The 17875-nt window shown below is 37.0% G+C and overlaps 1 protein-coding gene across 1 annotated transcript in view; it reads right to left on the reverse strand.

Annotated features, from left to right (window-relative positions):
• ALMS1 (ALMS1 centrosome and basal body associated protein) overlaps nucleotides 1-17875 on the reverse strand; it is a gene marked incomplete at its 5' end in the record, with an annotated part of 232273 nt that overhangs the window by 36168 nt on the left and 178230 nt on the right. Inside the window, 3 exons of the mRNA XM_034953388.2 lie at nucleotides 122-1284; nucleotides 14422-14592; nucleotides 16211-16345. Coding sequence (XP_034809279.2) covers nucleotides 122-1284; nucleotides 14422-14592; nucleotides 16211-16345 — 1469 coding nt within the window. The remainder of the gene's footprint in view (nucleotides 1-121; nucleotides 1285-14421; nucleotides 14593-16210; nucleotides 16346-17875) is intronic.

Genomic DNA, 17875 nt, shown 5'->3' on the forward strand with positions numbered 1-17875 from the left:
TAAGAAATGGTATAGAGAGGAAAGGGCAAATGGCTTGTTTTTTTCACCTGTGTGCAAAGCTTAACTAAAAAGTCCATGAAGAGGGCAGTCACATTGCCAGATGGAATTTGTAGCCATGTACCTGGATGTGTCTCCTTCTGGTGTGCTCAGAAGTCACTAGGGGATGACCTGTATTCAACACTTTCTTGCTGTGTTTGCTCCGCTTCTCAAGGTATCTCCTCTGTTGGTTGGTGATGCTGCTATATAATTTAATTCGTCTGGGTGACAAGCATACTCTTTCATGGCCAAAAGCTTGAATCAGCCGGGCAGTGTCAATAGTGGAAACAGAGCTACTCCTTTCGTGCAGAGCCACCTCTCTATCTGTTTGGGTCAATATATCTGATTCGACAGCAGAAGTGGTGCTGGAAAGGATGTTGGTGGTAGTATCTGTGAGCAGCTCACTCTCCTCTGAGGGCCGACAATCCGAAGAAGTGTTGCTTATATAATTAAAACCTGGCTGTTTACTCAGAATATATTTATCAAATTTAATCTGTTCAATTTTAATTTGATTAGACCTCCCAGCTCGATGATGAGAAAGCACCTTGCTTTTTTTAAGCTCGCCTGTATTTTTATGGCTTTTCTCTAGGCTTTTAAACCGCTTCTTTTTCTGAAGCTTATTTCTCTGCTGTTGTCTACCACTCCATTCCTTCACACTTCGTTCCCCTCTGCTATCATCATGTGTACTTTCTGAGACCTGGAGAGAATGTGTGATTGGATTCTGAAGAATTTTAGCCAAACGATCAAGTCGGTCCACCAAGGACAGTTCTTTCCTGTCACCCAACTCGGGCTGTCTCTGTTGCCTCTGTCGCTCCCGATACTTGTTCCACAGTTCATTCAAACTCACAGTGTGCTGAGTTGTTTGCTCTGGGGTGACCTTCTGATCCCTTTTTGGATCACTAATTTGTCCATTATGTTCTGGATAATCTCTAGCTTGACTTTTAGTAGTATCCATCACTTCTTTGTTTCCCAAATTCACATTGATGCTGAGGCTCTTTATTCTGGTATAATCTGTCTTAGTCTTGTCCATGTTTTGATAAGGAAGAGGAAGACACATGTGTTCTCTATGTTTGTCTGGATGATGCTGAAAGAAATCTTTCCAAGAATGTCTCATGAAAACACTCTTTCCCAAAGATTCATGGCAAATATCTTGATCACTTGGTAGGTGTACGGGATGATGAATGTAAAACTTTGCTGACCTGAAGACAGAACGGGTAGTATTTTCAAATTCTGAATGACATTCGGACTCTGAAAAGGAGAAGAAAAGATTTTGAAAGAACTTAAAAAATTAGCATTCTGTTTAGAAATACTATTCACAATTCTTTAGATACAGAACAAAGACTAAAGGAAAGAACAGTTTATATAAGGTATCAGAAAATTCACTGCCTGCACAACAGACTGATGCCTTGTTCTTAGTAGCCTCGCTGGTACAGTAAAAGTTTAAGAGACATGAATTTTGGCCTGGGCTCTGCCACTGACCGGCTACGTGACCTGGAGGAAGGCACTTCAGTTCTCCAGATCATAAAAGCAACTGCTATATGTATTTACCACCTGTTCTGTGTAGGGTGTTATGACATACGCTCTGCATCTGTTTTTTTTTTTTTAATTAATCCTGCTATTAAACCTGACAGATATTGGTAACCCCATATTCAGCTAAGAAACCTGACACTTCATTCTCATAATCAGTAATTAAATGGATAAATTTTTTTAAAAACCCTTTTTACATGTTTTAGAGCCCTTTGAAATTCCTTTTCTGTGGACCATCTTGACTTTTTTTCCAAATTTTTTTTATTGTGGTAAAAAACACATAAAATTTACCACTTTCCATCTTCATTTTTTGACATTTTTAGATGTAATATCTTACAATTTTCTATGGTTTGAATGTTTGCGTCCCTCTAAGATTCATGTTGAAACATAATCCCCAATATAATAGTATTAGGTAGGAGGTGATTAGGTCATGAAGGCTCCACCTTCATGAATGGGATTAGTGCCCTTTGGCCTGAAGGCTCCTGTTTGGCCTTTCCCTGCCTTCCACCACGTGAGGACAAAGCAACAAGACACCATTTTGGAAGCAGAGACTGGGCTCTCACCAGACACCCAATCTGCTGGTGCCTTGATCTTAGATCTGCAGAATTTTGTTACAGCAGCAGGAATGAGCTAAGACACAATCATAAACCCTAATTCTAATCTCTGATATGACATCAAAACACTGTTTTAGAGTTCTACATCATGGGCAGAAACAAAGATACACACATGCAATGATGGGATCCTTTTCACCCACACTATAGATTACTGGCAAGCAGAGTTTTCATGAAATACTCTAGGAATCCCTACGGACTTCCCCAGAGTAGAGTGGGACACACAGGGCCTGCATTTATACCTAAAGTATGTAGACTATACAATTTTAGAATTATCTAGCAACACTTAAAAATTGGGAGATTTCATTTAGATTCTACAGGTTCTTGAGATTGCAGCTTCTGCACTGAACAAATGCAAACAAATATATAATTCTAAATTAGGGGCTACAAAGAACAAAAACAAGCTGATATAAGAGAAATTTTACTGGGAAATGGTAGCTAGAGAAGAATTCTGAGGAGGATGAGATGTGAAGTAAAAATGAGAGCTAAACAAACAAACAGGCAGAAGAACATTCTGGGCTGAGGGATCACTTTCTGTGGATGTCCTGAGGCAGCTGCCACCTATGCCAATCCACCTGCTCCCATAACCTTTCTAGATACAGAGACAACACCACCTCTCCCATTCTTTTAAAGGCAAGTTCCTCCAATGCTGCTCTGGAGCCCAACTCATCTTCCCTTCCAGACCTTGCTTCCTTTCCCTATCATATCTCTCTTCTATCTTTCAGGTTCTCCCTCTCTACTGGGTCATTTCTTCCAATGGCTTGAAAACATCATTTAGTATGTATGTTTAGAAAATCCTCACATCTTCCTCCAGGTACTGGCCCACTTCTCTGCTCCTCTTCATAGCCAAGCTTCTAAAGAGGAACCTATTTTCCTCTCCTTTACCTCTCTCCCTACCCCAATTCCCTCTTCAAATTACTGCAGAGTACAGCCATACTTCTGGACTAAAAGTGCTCTTGCTAATATGATCAATGACCTCAATGTATGGCCAATTTCCAGGAAATGTTCTCATTCTATATTCTCTTTCTAGGTAATCTCATCTCTCCCTGTGGCTTTTAGTACCATTTTCATGCTGTTACTTATTTTTAAATTTGCATTTCAAGCTATGATTTTTCTTGAGTTCCAACTATATACATGATATATCCACTTGGATGTCACAGCCATCTAACTGAACTCTATTCTAGCCTCCTTGACAACTGTACCTTCCCTAGTCTTCCACATCTCTGTGAATGGCACATCATCCTACTGCCCAAGCCAAAATCTGGGAGTTATTCTTGATAGTTCCAACTCCCTCCTCTTCCTGTTCCTGTCATTAATCCTTCACCAAACAATCACACATCTATTTCTATTTCCTGTCACAATACTGCAAGTCTCTAATAGGTCTCCTGTCCCTTCTTGTACTTTTCCAATCTATTTGTCAAATAGTGGTCAAAGTAGTCTTTTTAAAATGTAAGCTGGACTTGTCATTTTCTATTTAGCAATTTTCAATGACCTTCTCTTACACTGAGAACAAAGCCCAAACTCCTTAACAAGAAGTACAAGTATACATAACTTTTCTTCCTCATTTTGTACCACTCTTCCTGATAACTATACTTCAATTGTGCTGGCCTTTCCCCTGCTTCATCAAATAGCATGAGCAAAAGCATAAAAGTAGGAAAGCACTGAGGCAATAAGGGAGAATGCAAATATTCAGTATGTATGGCTTATTTCATTTATAAAGCAGAGGAAAGTAAGGTAGCAAAGGTTATTTGGGGCCAAATTCTACAGGGCCTGGAACACTAGGCCAAAGACTTTAAATTTTACTCTTAAAAGAAATGAAGAGCCAGTATACCATTTTGAACAGGGGAGTAACATAATTATGGCTGTATTTCAGGAAGGATACCTTGGCAACAGGATAAATAAAGCAAAAATTTGAAGGCCTATCTAGAATTCATTAAAGCAGTAAGTAAAACAATAAGGAAATAGATAACATTGCTCTAAAATGTTTATTCCCTAATATCAGTATTTTCAATGAACATAGTCCTCCCAGCCTGGGACTGAAGTAAAATACAGAGAGAATAGTAGAAAATAAGCAAGCTGAAGGCTGGGCACGGTGGCTCATGCCTGTAATCCCAGCACTTTGGAAGGCCAATGGGGGTGGCTTACTTGAGGTCAGGAGTTCAAGACCAGCCTGGCCAACATGGTGAAACCCCATCTCTACTAAAAATACAAAAATTAGCCAGGTGCGGTGGTGCACACGTGCAATCCCAGCTACTGTGGTGGCTGAGGAAGGAGAACTGCTTAAATCCAAAAGGTGGAGGTTGCAGTGAGTCAAGACCGTGCCACTGCACTCCAGCCTGGGCGACAGAGCGAGACTTCATCTCAAAAAAAAAAAAAGAAGAAGCAGAAGCAGCAGCAAGCTGAATTCCTTAAGTATAAAGGGCTTTATAAAACAACAGGATTTGATAATCACCATCATCTCATGGCACTTTGTTAAGAGTAAAGGTCAAATAAGTTGAAGTAGTTATTTACTTCTGATAATGGAATTAATTTTACGCATAACATTTGCAAAATTCTCCCCGAATATATAAAAGTACATGAAAATATCATTTACTGCTTTTCATTTATTTTTAAATATTTCTTTCATACCTAGAACTGCAGACTTTTAAAAATTAAACATGCAAAATATTCAAATAATGCAGACAAATTTAATATGAAAAGTAAAGTTCTCCTGGTTATCTCTGAACCTCCTAGTTCCACTTTCTGGTGATAACCAATATTAAACAAGTTTTCTTATAGAAAAATTCCTGCCAAGTAGAGTAAAACTACTTGTTCAAAGCAAGATTTTGTGCATCTACAAACATTTTACATTAAACTGATTTACTTTACCAAAATTTAACTAAATATTTAGGTTGTTTCCAATAGTTTATTCTTCCAAAGCATGCTGCAGTGAACATTTGTTTGTGTGTTTATGTGTAGCTTCATTTTATTTTTCTAGGTACAACTTTATCTGTGTATCTGTAATTCCCTTAAATGGAAGTCTGGGTGAAAAGGGAATATTTATTTCAACATTAGTTAGATATCATCCAATTGTTCCACACTTTCAAAAATGTTGCAACAAATTTGCACTTCTAATAATAGTCTTTTAAGAGTACATGAATGTTTCCCCATGTACTCAACAATACTAAGGATAATCAAATCTTTTCATCTGTGCTATTGTGACAGGTAAAACAAAATTTGTGGTTTAGTACATTCTTTATTAAGACAGTTAAGTATTTCTTCATATCTTTAATGGCCATTTGCATTTCTTTTACTATAAGCTTTTTGTTCAGGTCCTTTGTTTTCCTTTTAGGCTGTCATTGATTTGTAAAAAGCTCTTTGCATAGTAAGAAAATTAGCCCCTTTTCTCAGTTTCTCAATTTTTTAAAATTGTTTTCCCATTATTCATTTATAAATTGATTTTGCATTATGATATTTTCTACCATGAAGACACTTTAATTTTAATATATACATTTATCAAATCTTTGGCTTTATGACTCCAAGATTTTGTCAGACCTTGAAAGCCTTCTTCTGCTCAAATTTATTAGAAAAGTCAGATAACCAGAACTTTTATGATCTCTTTTTTATACTTGGATCTTTTATACTTGCATTTTGGTGACAGGAGTAAAGTAGGGCTACAACTTAAAATTCTCACGATACTCTAAATGGCTGGCAAAGCATCTTGGCATTATTTGTTGAATAATCCATCTTTTTACAAATGGATCTGAAATGGCACCTTTATCATAGAGTAAGTGCCCACTGTATTTAAGTATTTTCACTGATGTATCAGTCTCTTGTCCCAGTAGCATCCTTTTACTATTATCACTGTATAATTCATTTAAATACCCTGTAAATTGTAATACTGTGATATAATAAATACATATTTTGCCTTATCCCTAGCTCCTGGCCAGAACTACTAAAACTCTTGTAATTTCCATTTAGGAAAACGTGATAACAGCAATAGGGGCATCTTTTATTATGACATTTGGTTTTTGTACTTGGCTCTTGAAACAGTTCAAGAGCGAGTGATAAAGGTTCAAGGAGGGTCTGTTATTCAAAACAAGTCACTTTTGATCACACTTGAGTTTACATTAATGAGGTGAATTTTGGAAAGCCCCTTAGGATGGGGGGCCTGTTTACCAAGGGAACAACCATATGTTTAGAGGGCTGGAACTTCCAGCCCCAACCCCTGATCTCTGGAGAGGGGACAGGGACTGCAGGTTGAGCCAATCACCAATGGCCAATGATTTAATCAATATTGCCTATGTAATGGCACCTCCATAAAAACCCTAACAGACAGAGTTTGAAGAGCTTCACATCTGGTGAACACAGGAGAAGCTGGGAGGATGGCAGGCCCAGAGAGGACATGGAAGCTCTGTGCACCTTCCCTATACCTTGCCCATGTATCTCTTCATTTGGTTGTTCATGCATATCCTTTGAAATATCCTTCATAAAAAATCAGGAAATGTAAGAAAACGTTCCCTAAGTTTTCTGAGCCATTCGAGCAAATTACCAAACCTGAGGAGGGGGTCATGGGATTCTCCCCACCACCCCAATTTGGAGCTAGTTGGTCAGAAGTATAGGAGGCCAAGCCATGCAATTGGTATCTGAAGTGGTGGGCAGTCTTGTGGGACTGAACCCATAACCTGTGGGGACTGTGCTAAGTACAGGTTGTCAGTGTCAGAACTGCTTAACGTGAGGGGAAACCCCACACATTAGGTGTGAATACAGTAGTCCCCCTTATCTGTGGTTTTGCTTTCTAAGGTTTCATTTACCCATAGTCAACCATGGTCCAAAAATATTTAATGGAAAATTCCAGAAACAATTCATAAGTTTTAAATTGCACGTCGTTGTGAGTAGTATGATGAAATCTCTTGTCATCCTGCTCCATCCCACCCTAGGATGTGAATCCTCCCTTTATCCAGCATGTCCGTACATTTACACTACCTGCCCCTTAGGCACTTCATAGCTGTCTGGGTTATCAGGGTGACTGTCATGATACTGCAGTGCCTGTGTTCAAGTAACCCTAACTGTAGTTAGTAATGGCCCCAAAGTGCAAGAGCAGTAATGCCAGCAAATTGGTTATGCCAAAGAGAAGCTGTAAAGTGTTTTCTTTAAGAAGATGAAATTTCTTATTTATCATTTATCTATCCACCTGTTTTAATGTCAGAATGCATTAATTTTTTAAAATAAACTTTTAATTTTAGAATAATTTGGATTTACAGAAAAACGGTGACAACAGTACAGATGATTACCTATACCCCATACCCAGTTTCCCCTATTAACACCTTACATTAATACAATATATTACCATGAATCAATCAATAAAGTTACATTATTATTAACCAAAGTCCATACTTTGTGTTGCCTTGTTTTGTACATACTGTTCTTTTTCTGTTCCAGGATTCTATCCAAGATACCACATTACATTTAATTATCATGTCTCCTTAGGCTTCTCTTAGGTCTGTGAGAATTTCTTAGGCATCCCTTGTTTTTCATGACTCTGAAAGTTTTGAGAAGTACTGGTCAAGTATAAATGTCCTTCATCTGAGTTTGTCTCATGTTTTTCTCATTAGACTGTGGTTATGGGTTTTTTGGGAAGAAGATTTCAAAGTTAAAATATATTTCTCATTACATATTAAGGGTACATACTATCAACATGACTTACCACTACTGATGATGATCTTGATGACCTGGCTGAGCCAGTGTTTGCCAGAATTCTTCACTATACAGTTATTCTTTTTCCCCCTTCCTATAAAAATACACTGTTTGGAAGGAAGTTACTATGTGCAACCCATTAGTTAAGAGTGGGAGTTATGTTCCACCTCCTTGATGGTGGAATATCTACATACATTATTTAGAATTCTGCACAGGAGATTTGTCATTTCCCCCCATTTATTTATTAAATCATTTACTTATATCAGTACAGACTCATAGGTATTTATTTTATACTTTGGTTATGATCTAATACTATTGCTATACTACAGAAATTGTCCCAGCTTTAGCCACTGGGAAGTTTTTTACTTGGTCCCTGTGTTCCACTGACATATTCCCCATCCCTGTGCATTTTTTTTTCTTTACTTTCTGGCACCACAAAAGGGTTCAGGCTCATCTAATATATTTCCTGTCCCAGTCTGAGAATCAGGCATTTTGCCAAGGAATCCTGGAAATTTGTCATTGTGGGTCTCATTTCTGTTTCTTGTTGTTGATACTGTTTCTACTAATAGTGCCTTGACTATGAGCTTGGTATTTTAGGGAATTTAGGGTATTTTAGGTCTGGGTTGAAGTTTCTTCAGAGAGATGTGCATTTGCATCCGAAAGGCATGTGAGTCTGCAATACCAACCTACTGCCATTGTTAAATTCTGGGCTTGAGATTTTTCAGAACACACATGTAGTTTACTGCACTAATAAATTATACCAGTACAAAATTAATGACTGTAAATCTGTGTGAACACTAGTTTGTGGTTATAAATTCTGAGGATAAATTTTGTCTTCTCTCCCCAAACTCATTATCAAGGTTAAAACAGGCAGTTTTCTTACTGTCCCCTTCTACATGGACGTGTTTATCTTTTATTCTTATAGTAAGAGTGTACCCCACTGGAGGCCTACTTTACATGGGAATTTCCTTTAACATTTTTCATTATGGGCAGGCCCTAAGTTTCATGTTATATCCCCAACTTAATGGTCCCATTTGTATGAAAGTCCAGAATAGGGAAATCTACTGAGACAAAAAGTGGATCAGTATTTGCTTAAGTCTCAGGGTTTCTTTTTTGAAGTGAAGAAAATATTCTAAAATTGATTATGGTGATGGTTGATTGCACTTATCTGTGATTACAGTAAAAATCATTGAATTACATGTTTGATTTTTTTTTTTTTTTTTTTTGAGACGGAGTCTTGCTCTGTCGTTTGGACTGAAGTGCAGTGGCGTGATCTTGGCTCACTGTCGCCTCTGCCTCCCAGGTTCAAGTGATTCTCCTGCCTCAGCCTCCTGAATAGCTGGGATTATCGGCATGCACTGCCATGCCCGGCTATATTTTGTATTTTCAGTAGAGACGGGGTTTCGCCATGTTGACCATGCTGGTCTTGAACTCCTGATCTCAAGTGATCCACCCACCCTAGCCTCCCAAAGTGCTGGGATTATAGACATGAGCCACTGTGCCCAGCCTTACATATTTTAAATGGGTAAATTATATCTGAATAAAGCTGTATGAAAAAATTTTCTATGGTCTTTTGGAAAGGGTTTTTTTTTAAGTTTAACCCATATAGGCTTATGCATGCACGCACACATACACACACACACAGCCACACACACCCCACATCAACCTCATTACTTGTATTATTCCCAGGTGTTTTTAAACTTCACTTACAAAAAAAATTTTCATCTCCACGGTCTGTCATAAGCTAATTATGTGTGTTCAAGCTCCCCAGTATTATTTTGTATTTGTCCATTTCTCTTTGAAGATTTCCTAGGGTTGTCTATTTTATTTTTTTTCTCCCTACAAGCAAATTCCACCGTCCAATCCCCCTGTTAAGCACCTTTTGCCTCACAATCCATCCTAAGAGTTGTTTTCATATAATTCCATACCTTCATTTTTTTTTTTTTTTTTTGAGACGGAGTCTCGCTCTGTCACCCAGGCTGGAGTGCAGTGGCGTGATCTCGGCTCACTGCAAGCTCTGCCGCCCAGGTTCACGCCATTCTCCTGCCTCAGCCTCCTGAGTAGCTGGGACTACAGGCGCCCGCCACCATGCCCGGCTAATTTTTTTGTATTTTTAGTAGAGACGCGGTTCCACCATGTTAGCCAGAATGGTCTTGATCTCCTGACTTCTTAATCCGCCCGCCTCAGCCTCCCAAAGTGTTGGAATTACAGGAGTGAGCCACCGCACCCCGCCCTCCTTCATTCTTTTTTAAGGCAACATAAATTTCCTTATTGATTGAGCTCCTGGTTTTCGTTTTATGAATTTTTTATGCTAAGTTATTTGATGTTTAAAGATTTATGCAAAATATCCTCATTGTGGATTGCAAATCAGTATAAAAATATACCTCTTCAATTCCTGCAAAACTTTTGGTGAATTTAACCTCATCTATATTAATGTCCCCAAATTTCTTTTTGATACATCTCTAAGTTTTCTTTTTGCTTTCCACCTTTCTCAGTAATTTTACTTTTGATATGTTTGTTATATAGCATGGAACTGGGTTTGTTTTTTAATATAATCCAAGAAGTTTTTTTTTTTTAATATAGGTGAATTTAGTTTACTTATATATAGACTTGCATGCTTTGCTGTCTTTCATTTTATGGCAATTTTTTGTTTTTGTTACAAATTTACTGTTTTCTTTTTCCCTCCCTTTACCTCCATGCTAACCTGTTTTTCTAAATATTTTGGATGTTTTATAGTTTAATTTTAACTCTTTTAGGGGTAAATTTCATAATTTTCTTTTTTTTTGAGACGGGGTTTCACTCTTGTTGCCCAGGTTGGAGTGCAATGGCATGATCTCAGCTCACTGCAACCTCTGTCTCCCGGAATCAAGCGCTTCTCCTGCCTCAGCCTTCTGAGTAGCTGGGATTACAGGCATGCACCACCATGCCCGGCTAATTTTGTATTTTTAATAGATATGGGGTTCCTCCATGTTGGTCAGGCTGGTCTCAAACTCCTGACCTCAGGTGATTCACCCACCTCAGCCTCCCAAAGTGCTGGAATTACAGGCATGAGCCACCGCATCTGGCCTATAATTTTCAACACTATAACTACTTACACATGTATTTTTTGATTTTACAACTTTAAAGGTGAAGTTTGCTCATTTATACCTCCTTTAACCTCCCTGTCCTCTGCCTGTCCCCCTGTCTTTTAGCATTTTCTACTTGTTTTTTCTGTATGGAGGCCTGCATGATTCATTCTTTTTCTTTAAAGTTCAGTACTATCGCAAACATACATCTCAGTATTGAACGCTATATACAAAATTTTCCTAGGACTTGGTACGTCCTTTTAAATTGCAGGTTCAAGCCAGGTGTGGTAGCATGTGCCTACAGTCCCAGCTACTCTACAGGCTGAGGTGGGAAGATCACTTGAGCCCAGGAGTTTGAGGCTACAGTTAGCTATGATCACACCACTGCACTCCAGCCTGGGCAACAGAATGAGACTCCATGTCTAAAAATACATACATACATACATACATACATACATACATACATACAATTGTAAGTTCCATTCTTCCTTATATCTTTATTTTTCTATTATCTTCTTTAGAGGCAACAACAGATATCATTGTGTTGGATTTTCACTGTCAGCCTTCAAATTCCATCATTTTTTTTTAATTGCTTTCATCTCTTTCTTCTAATTGGTACTTTTTTTTCATTTCATTTTGTTCTATCCCCTAAATCTCCCTTTTCATTTCATTATTCTATCAATTTTTATTTCATATACTTCATGTCTTCTAAAATTATTCAGAGTGTAAAACATTTAGAAAAAATTTTCTTATCTTCTAGAGTATGCTTTTACAGATTATATTTCCATCTTTCTTTTGCAAGCTATGTCTCCCACACTAACCCCTGCAAAGTTGCAATGTTATATTTCTTCATCTTATGTATTATTTTTGTGTGTGACAAATAGTATGACATTAAATTAACCATCTTAGCCATTTTTAAGTGTACAGTTCAGTAGTGTTAAGTATATTCACATTGTTGTGCAACAATCTCTAACTCTTTCATCTTGTAACACTGAAACTCTATACCTACTAAATACTAATTCTCTGTCCACCCTCTCACAAGCCTTGGCAATCACTATTCTACTTTCTGTTTCTATGATTTCAGCTACTTTAGATATTTCATATTGAGGTGGGAAATTAAAGAAAAATAAAATTAAAAAGAAAGAGAAATAAGTTTTCCTGCATTAGGCTGACTTGTCCCAGAGGCAGCAACAGGCACAGCCCAGACCCAGGAAAAGTCTTGGTAATATTATGTAATGTGCTCTGGAGACTCTCCCAGCACTCCTTCAACACAGGGAGAAGAAAAAACAAATTTTCCTTTGTTTTATGGAATGAGTTTATAGATTCCTGTTCTCTGTAACTAGTGACTTCAAGTATTCTGTTTTATCTAAGAAGTACAATGAAGGTCATGAGAAGCCTGAGTAGGCCTGAACTACAGCTGCCTGGGCACCATAGTGAAGGTTATGGGATAAGCCCGTGCCCAGACAAACCTAGATAATGGACATGTGGGTTGCATAGCAACGGTTATGTGCAATCCTGAGTTATGAACCTGTTACAATTTGATTAACTGTCTTTGTCCTGCTTCTGTATCCCCGCTTTCACGCCACTGTAAGCTTGCTTCAAGCTAGCCCACCCCCTTTTGTGAAGTGTGTATAAAAGTCAAGTGCTGTCTTTTTTCTGGGCCCAGCCTTTGGACGTGAGTCTGCTGGGCCTGAGTGCACTCAATAAAAGATTCACCTGTTTAAACCTAAGGTCTCTCTCATCCTCCTAAATCCCGCAACATTTGCGAGAAACCATATGGTATTTATCTTTTTGTGACTGATTTATTTTGCTTAGTATAATGTTCTTGAGGTTCACCTACCTTGTAGTATGTGATAGGATTTCCTTCTTTCTTAAGGCTGCACAATACACTATTTGTATTGTACACAATACAAATATGTATGTAACATGTTTTCTTTATTGACAAATAATTCCCATTTTCTTAATACATTCATCTGTTGATGGACATGTGGGTTGCTTCCACCTCTTGATTATAAATAACGCTGCAATAAACATGAGTATACAGGTAGCTTTTTGAAGTCCTGTTTTGAATTCTTAGGTTATATGCCCAGCAGTGGCAGTGGGATTGCTGGATCATATACTAATTCTTTTTTATTATTCTGAGGAACCTCCATAATATTTTCCATAATAGCTACATCATTTTACATTCCCACCAATGGTGAACAAGGGTTTCAATTTCCTTGCATCCTCACGAACATTTGCTATTTTTTCTTTTGATAGTGGTCATCCTAACAGGTGTGAGTGATATCTCATTGTGGTTTTGATTTGCATCTCTCTTATGATTAGAGAGATTGGGCATCTTTTTATATGCTTGATATGGCATTTGTATATCTTCTATTGTCTATTCAAGTCCTTTGCTCATTTTCAAATAAGTTACGTGTTTTAAAAAATAAGTTGTTTGGGTTTTTCTTGCTATTGAGTTGCATAAGTTCTTTATATATTCTGAATACTAATCCCTTCTCAGATCCATGATTTGCAAATATCTTCTCTCATTCTGTAGAATGCCTATTCACACTCTTGTCTACTTTGCCATGCAGAAGTTTTCAAGTTTGATGTAGTTTCATTGGTCTATTTTTGCTTTTGTTGTCTGTGTTTTTGGTGTCACATCTGAGAAATCACTGCCAAGTTCAATGTCCTGAAGCGTTCCCCTTATGTTTTCTTCTGGGAGTTTTATGGTTTTAAGGTCTTACATGTATGTCACTAACCCTTTTTGAGTTAACTTTTGTATGTGGTGTAAAGAAAAGGTCCACCTTTATTCTTTTAAATGTGGATATCTAGTTTTCCCAACACCATTTGTTGAAGAGACTATCCTTTCCTCATTGTGTAGTCTTGGCTATTGTCAAAAAATCATTTATTTTGTATATTCTTGATGTAAGCAGTTGAACCCAGACTATTTCCAAAATCCAGTATGGGTAGATTAGCTCCTTGACTCTTTTCTCTCCTTATGTAGGCTGTTCCATCTTCCTCTAAGAGGTAAAGCTTGACGGCTAGGTAGTAATGTCTTGTGTTCTATACGCTTTTATGTCAGAAAAAGAGACCCATGGACAAACAAAAATAAATGTGATTTTATTGTAATTTTTTAAAAGTTTGTATTGATGGTCTCACTATCTTTGCTATAGTCTTCTGGAAGGACTTTAAGGTTGTCTCTGGGGACTGAGACAAGATACTTCACTTCTAAAACTATCAGCCTTAGGTATTTATTTATAATCCTGTTTCTAAGTTGCTAATATCTTTTCCAAAAAGTAACAATTACTTTTTGGAAATATATATATATATATATATATATATATATAGTAACCTAATAGTAGCATCAAAGTACTTTACACAAGAAAGTTTTAAAAAAAGAAAAGGAATTTTTGTTTAAACATGAGGCTATATTCTCATCAGAATGAAATGGAAACACACTAACACTGACCCTCACATACACACAAAGACACACACACTCACACACAACCCAATCCCATTACCTTCAATATTGATCTGTAGGGATTCTTTATTGTTTGGCCAGGCTTCCTCAGGAACTGTCTTCTTCCTATGGATCTCCTCTTTCTGTGTAATGGCTTTAGTGTCTGGCAAGTTCTTCATTTCTGGGTCTCCTACTCGAGCTGAGTGCTCTGCAGCAGCAGCAGCACTGGAATCTACGAAAGGGAAATTAACACACTATACAGACAGGAACTTGACATAAAATATTTTTAAATGTCTCTCAAATATGTATTATGTGAAAGGCTTTGTTACTGATATTGAAGAAAAAAGATGACTCAGAAATGCGTTTAGAAAATAATTGAAAATTGGGGCAAAAAATCACATACATAAACAGATATACCGTAAGAAACAGTCAGAAAAAGAGGTAGTGGTATTCAAAGAAAGAAAAACTAATTGCAGGTGGGAGTACCACAGAACTCTAGACAACTGATTTTGGCATTAGAAGAGAGCTAAGATGGGATACACATTAAGATGGGAAAAAAAAGGTGACTACATAACACAAGAATGGTGTCAGGAAAGTAACTTAGCATCTAAGAAACAGAGCAAGTATGTAGCATTTGATTATAGAATTTATAAGGAAAAGAGGTGAGAACTAGTGTTAGAAAGTTGTTTGAGAGTGGACTCTACAGTTCTAGAAGACAGTGCTAAAAGAGTTTAGATTTTATCCTTACAGGCAATGAAACACTAAAGTTTTTGATTAGGAGATTAACATGATCAAAACTGTTTTTGGAACATTCATTTAGTAATAGTAAAATGGGGTAAAATTCAGAAGTGTTGCCCAGAATACAATCTAACCTTTTTAAACAAGCAATACCTAAAGAAGAGAAGCAGCTAATCATGTTCTAAAATGTTTTACTTTACAATTGTGGCAGAAACTATCAATACTATCTGTCCTCTAATATCCACTTTCCTTTTCCTCTAAACAGAACCCTAACTTTAGCTGGGCACATTGTTATTAGAATAACAACTCAATTTCCCAGCTTCCCTGGTACATGTGACCATGTGTCTAAGTCTGGCCAATAGAATGCAAAAGGAATGGTACATATAGCTTCTCAGAAGTATCCTTAAAGGAAGGAATGTGCTTTTTCCTTTCCTTTCTTCCTGCTGGTTGCAATATGGGCTGATGGCTACAGCTTAAGAATGAAGGCCAAAAATGTTAGAGTAACAAGAGAGCAACAGCTTTGTTCCGATACTCTGGAGTACCAGGTCAACTCTGGATGCTTACCTCTGGAGTTTTACAAAAAAGAGAAAGAGTTTTCTGTCTTCTTCAAGCCTATGTTATTTTGCTTTTGTTTTCCTCTCTGAGTCAAAACTAATCCTAACGTAAACACACTATTAGGGTTATTTAAATCAGCATAATCCCTTTGAAGTAAAGTAACTGATAGGTAGGAACTAAACAAGCTGAATTCCTAAATAAAGGATTATGTACAAAAATGGTATTAGAGGGTCCGTGTCTCACAGAATTGAGAGATTTTATCAGCAGAGGTAAAAAGTCCTTTAAATGAATTTCTGGAAATTAGATTAATTTGTTTACTATATTCAAAACCCTCCAGAAATATCACAAAGAACTTTATATATGTTAATTTTACCTGCCAAAGTATATAAAAAATATAGCTAAACATACCTTAACTATTTCATATATACATGAGATAGAAGAGAGCTGAAGACAGCAAGAAGAAAATAGAGAATATATTTCTGTTTCTGTTCTTAAGGGAATAGTCTCATTTTAGAAGACCAGAAGAAAATAATATGCAGACAATCCAGTTTAGCTACCTGCAGTATCTTTCTGCAAAGATTCTTTTTCTTTAGCCTGGGCAGCCTCAGTCACTGCCCTTGTACTGTGGATCTCTTGCTGTTTTTTGTCTGAGAGGTTCTCATCCCCAGTGATTAGCACTTGAACTGAGGCATCTGGAATAACGACATCATTTGATTTCAGAAAAGTAAAGATAATAAACACAACAGACAAGTAATCCTCCCCCAAAATTACAAACAAAACCCCAAACCCATTTACATATTAGGAAAAAAGTACCTCTTAGGCTCCACCTGTGTAAAAACTGTGACATGAATTGAAAAATTTTTCATATTTTACTGTGTACAACAACAGTTTAAATAAAATAACATTCTAAAGCCGGGCGGGGTGGCTCACACCTGTAATCCCAGCACTTTGGGAGGCTGAGGCGGGTGGATCACTTGGGGTCAGGAGTTTGAGACCAGCCTGGCCAACACGGTGAAACCCCAACTCTACTATAAATACAAAAACTAGCAGGCGTCGTGGTGCACGCCTGTAGTCCCAGCTACTCAGGAGGCTGATGCAGGAGAATCACTTGAACCCAGGAGGCGGAGGTTGCAGTGAGCTGAGACTGTGCCACTGCACTCCAGCCGGGGTGACAGTGAGACTCTGTCTCAAAAAAATAAAATAAAATAAAAACATTCTAAAAAAAAATCTGTTCCTTGATGGTTTGATGCAACAGTAAAAAAAAAAAAAAAGGAAAGATCAGGTATGTTTTTTTCAAAGGAAAAAAGATGTGAACAATGCTTTCAAGTTCTTTGGCCTATTCAAAGTTTTTACCACTTATGGAGTCAATTTTTATATTTCATATAATCCAAGAAAAGCACTTTTATCATCTAGATTTTAAATACAGCATTCTCATACAATTTTTTAAAAATTTCATGCAGTTATAGCCTTTTAAATTTGTCTAATACTATTTCTCTTTTCTACTTTTTTGATCATTTTTGATTTTTTATCTGTAAGTATATTTTTCAACAAAGAAATCAGAAAGGCAATAGAGATTGCTAAAAATGCAAAGAACCAGTTAACTCTTGCTACCTCTTCTAAATTCACACATTTTTCTTACTTCTTATTACTTCAATCCTCCTAATCTCTTTTCTCTAAATGTCTTCTGAAATTTTTAGATCATTAAAAAATGTTTTAATGTTAATAAAATATTTCAGGCATACCAAAAATATAGGCAACAAAATGAACACCCAAGTATTTACCATAGAGCTTAAGAAATAAAATATTACAAATATAATGTTTCTTGTGTAAAGTGTTCCCAATGATGCCATTCTCACTTCTCAGTAGCAGCCTTTACACCAAATTTACAGTTTATCAATATCAAGGATGTTTTGTAATTCTTTACTACATTGCATATATTAACCAACAGTGTACAGCATTGTTTTGCAAGTTTCTTTAAACCTTATACGAAGGGTACAATACTGTCTGTACCTTTACGCACCATGACTTTTTCACTCAATATTATGATTTTGAGAGTTAGTCAATTAATATATGTCTTTGATTCTGAATGTTATGTATTATTCTATTGTATTAATATATACGAATACACCTCTGTTGATCAACTTAAGGCTATTTCCTATTTTGAAAAGCACTGCAATGAACATTCCTGTGAAATGTCTTTGCAGGTGGTGTGCATTATAAAT

The sequence above is a fragment of the Pan paniscus genome, chromosome 12 (assembly GCF_029289425.2).
Source record: "Pan paniscus chromosome 12, NHGRI_mPanPan1-v2.0_pri, whole genome shotgun sequence".
NCBI classification, from domain to species: domain Eukaryota; kingdom Metazoa; phylum Chordata; class Mammalia; order Primates; family Hominidae; genus Pan; species Pan paniscus.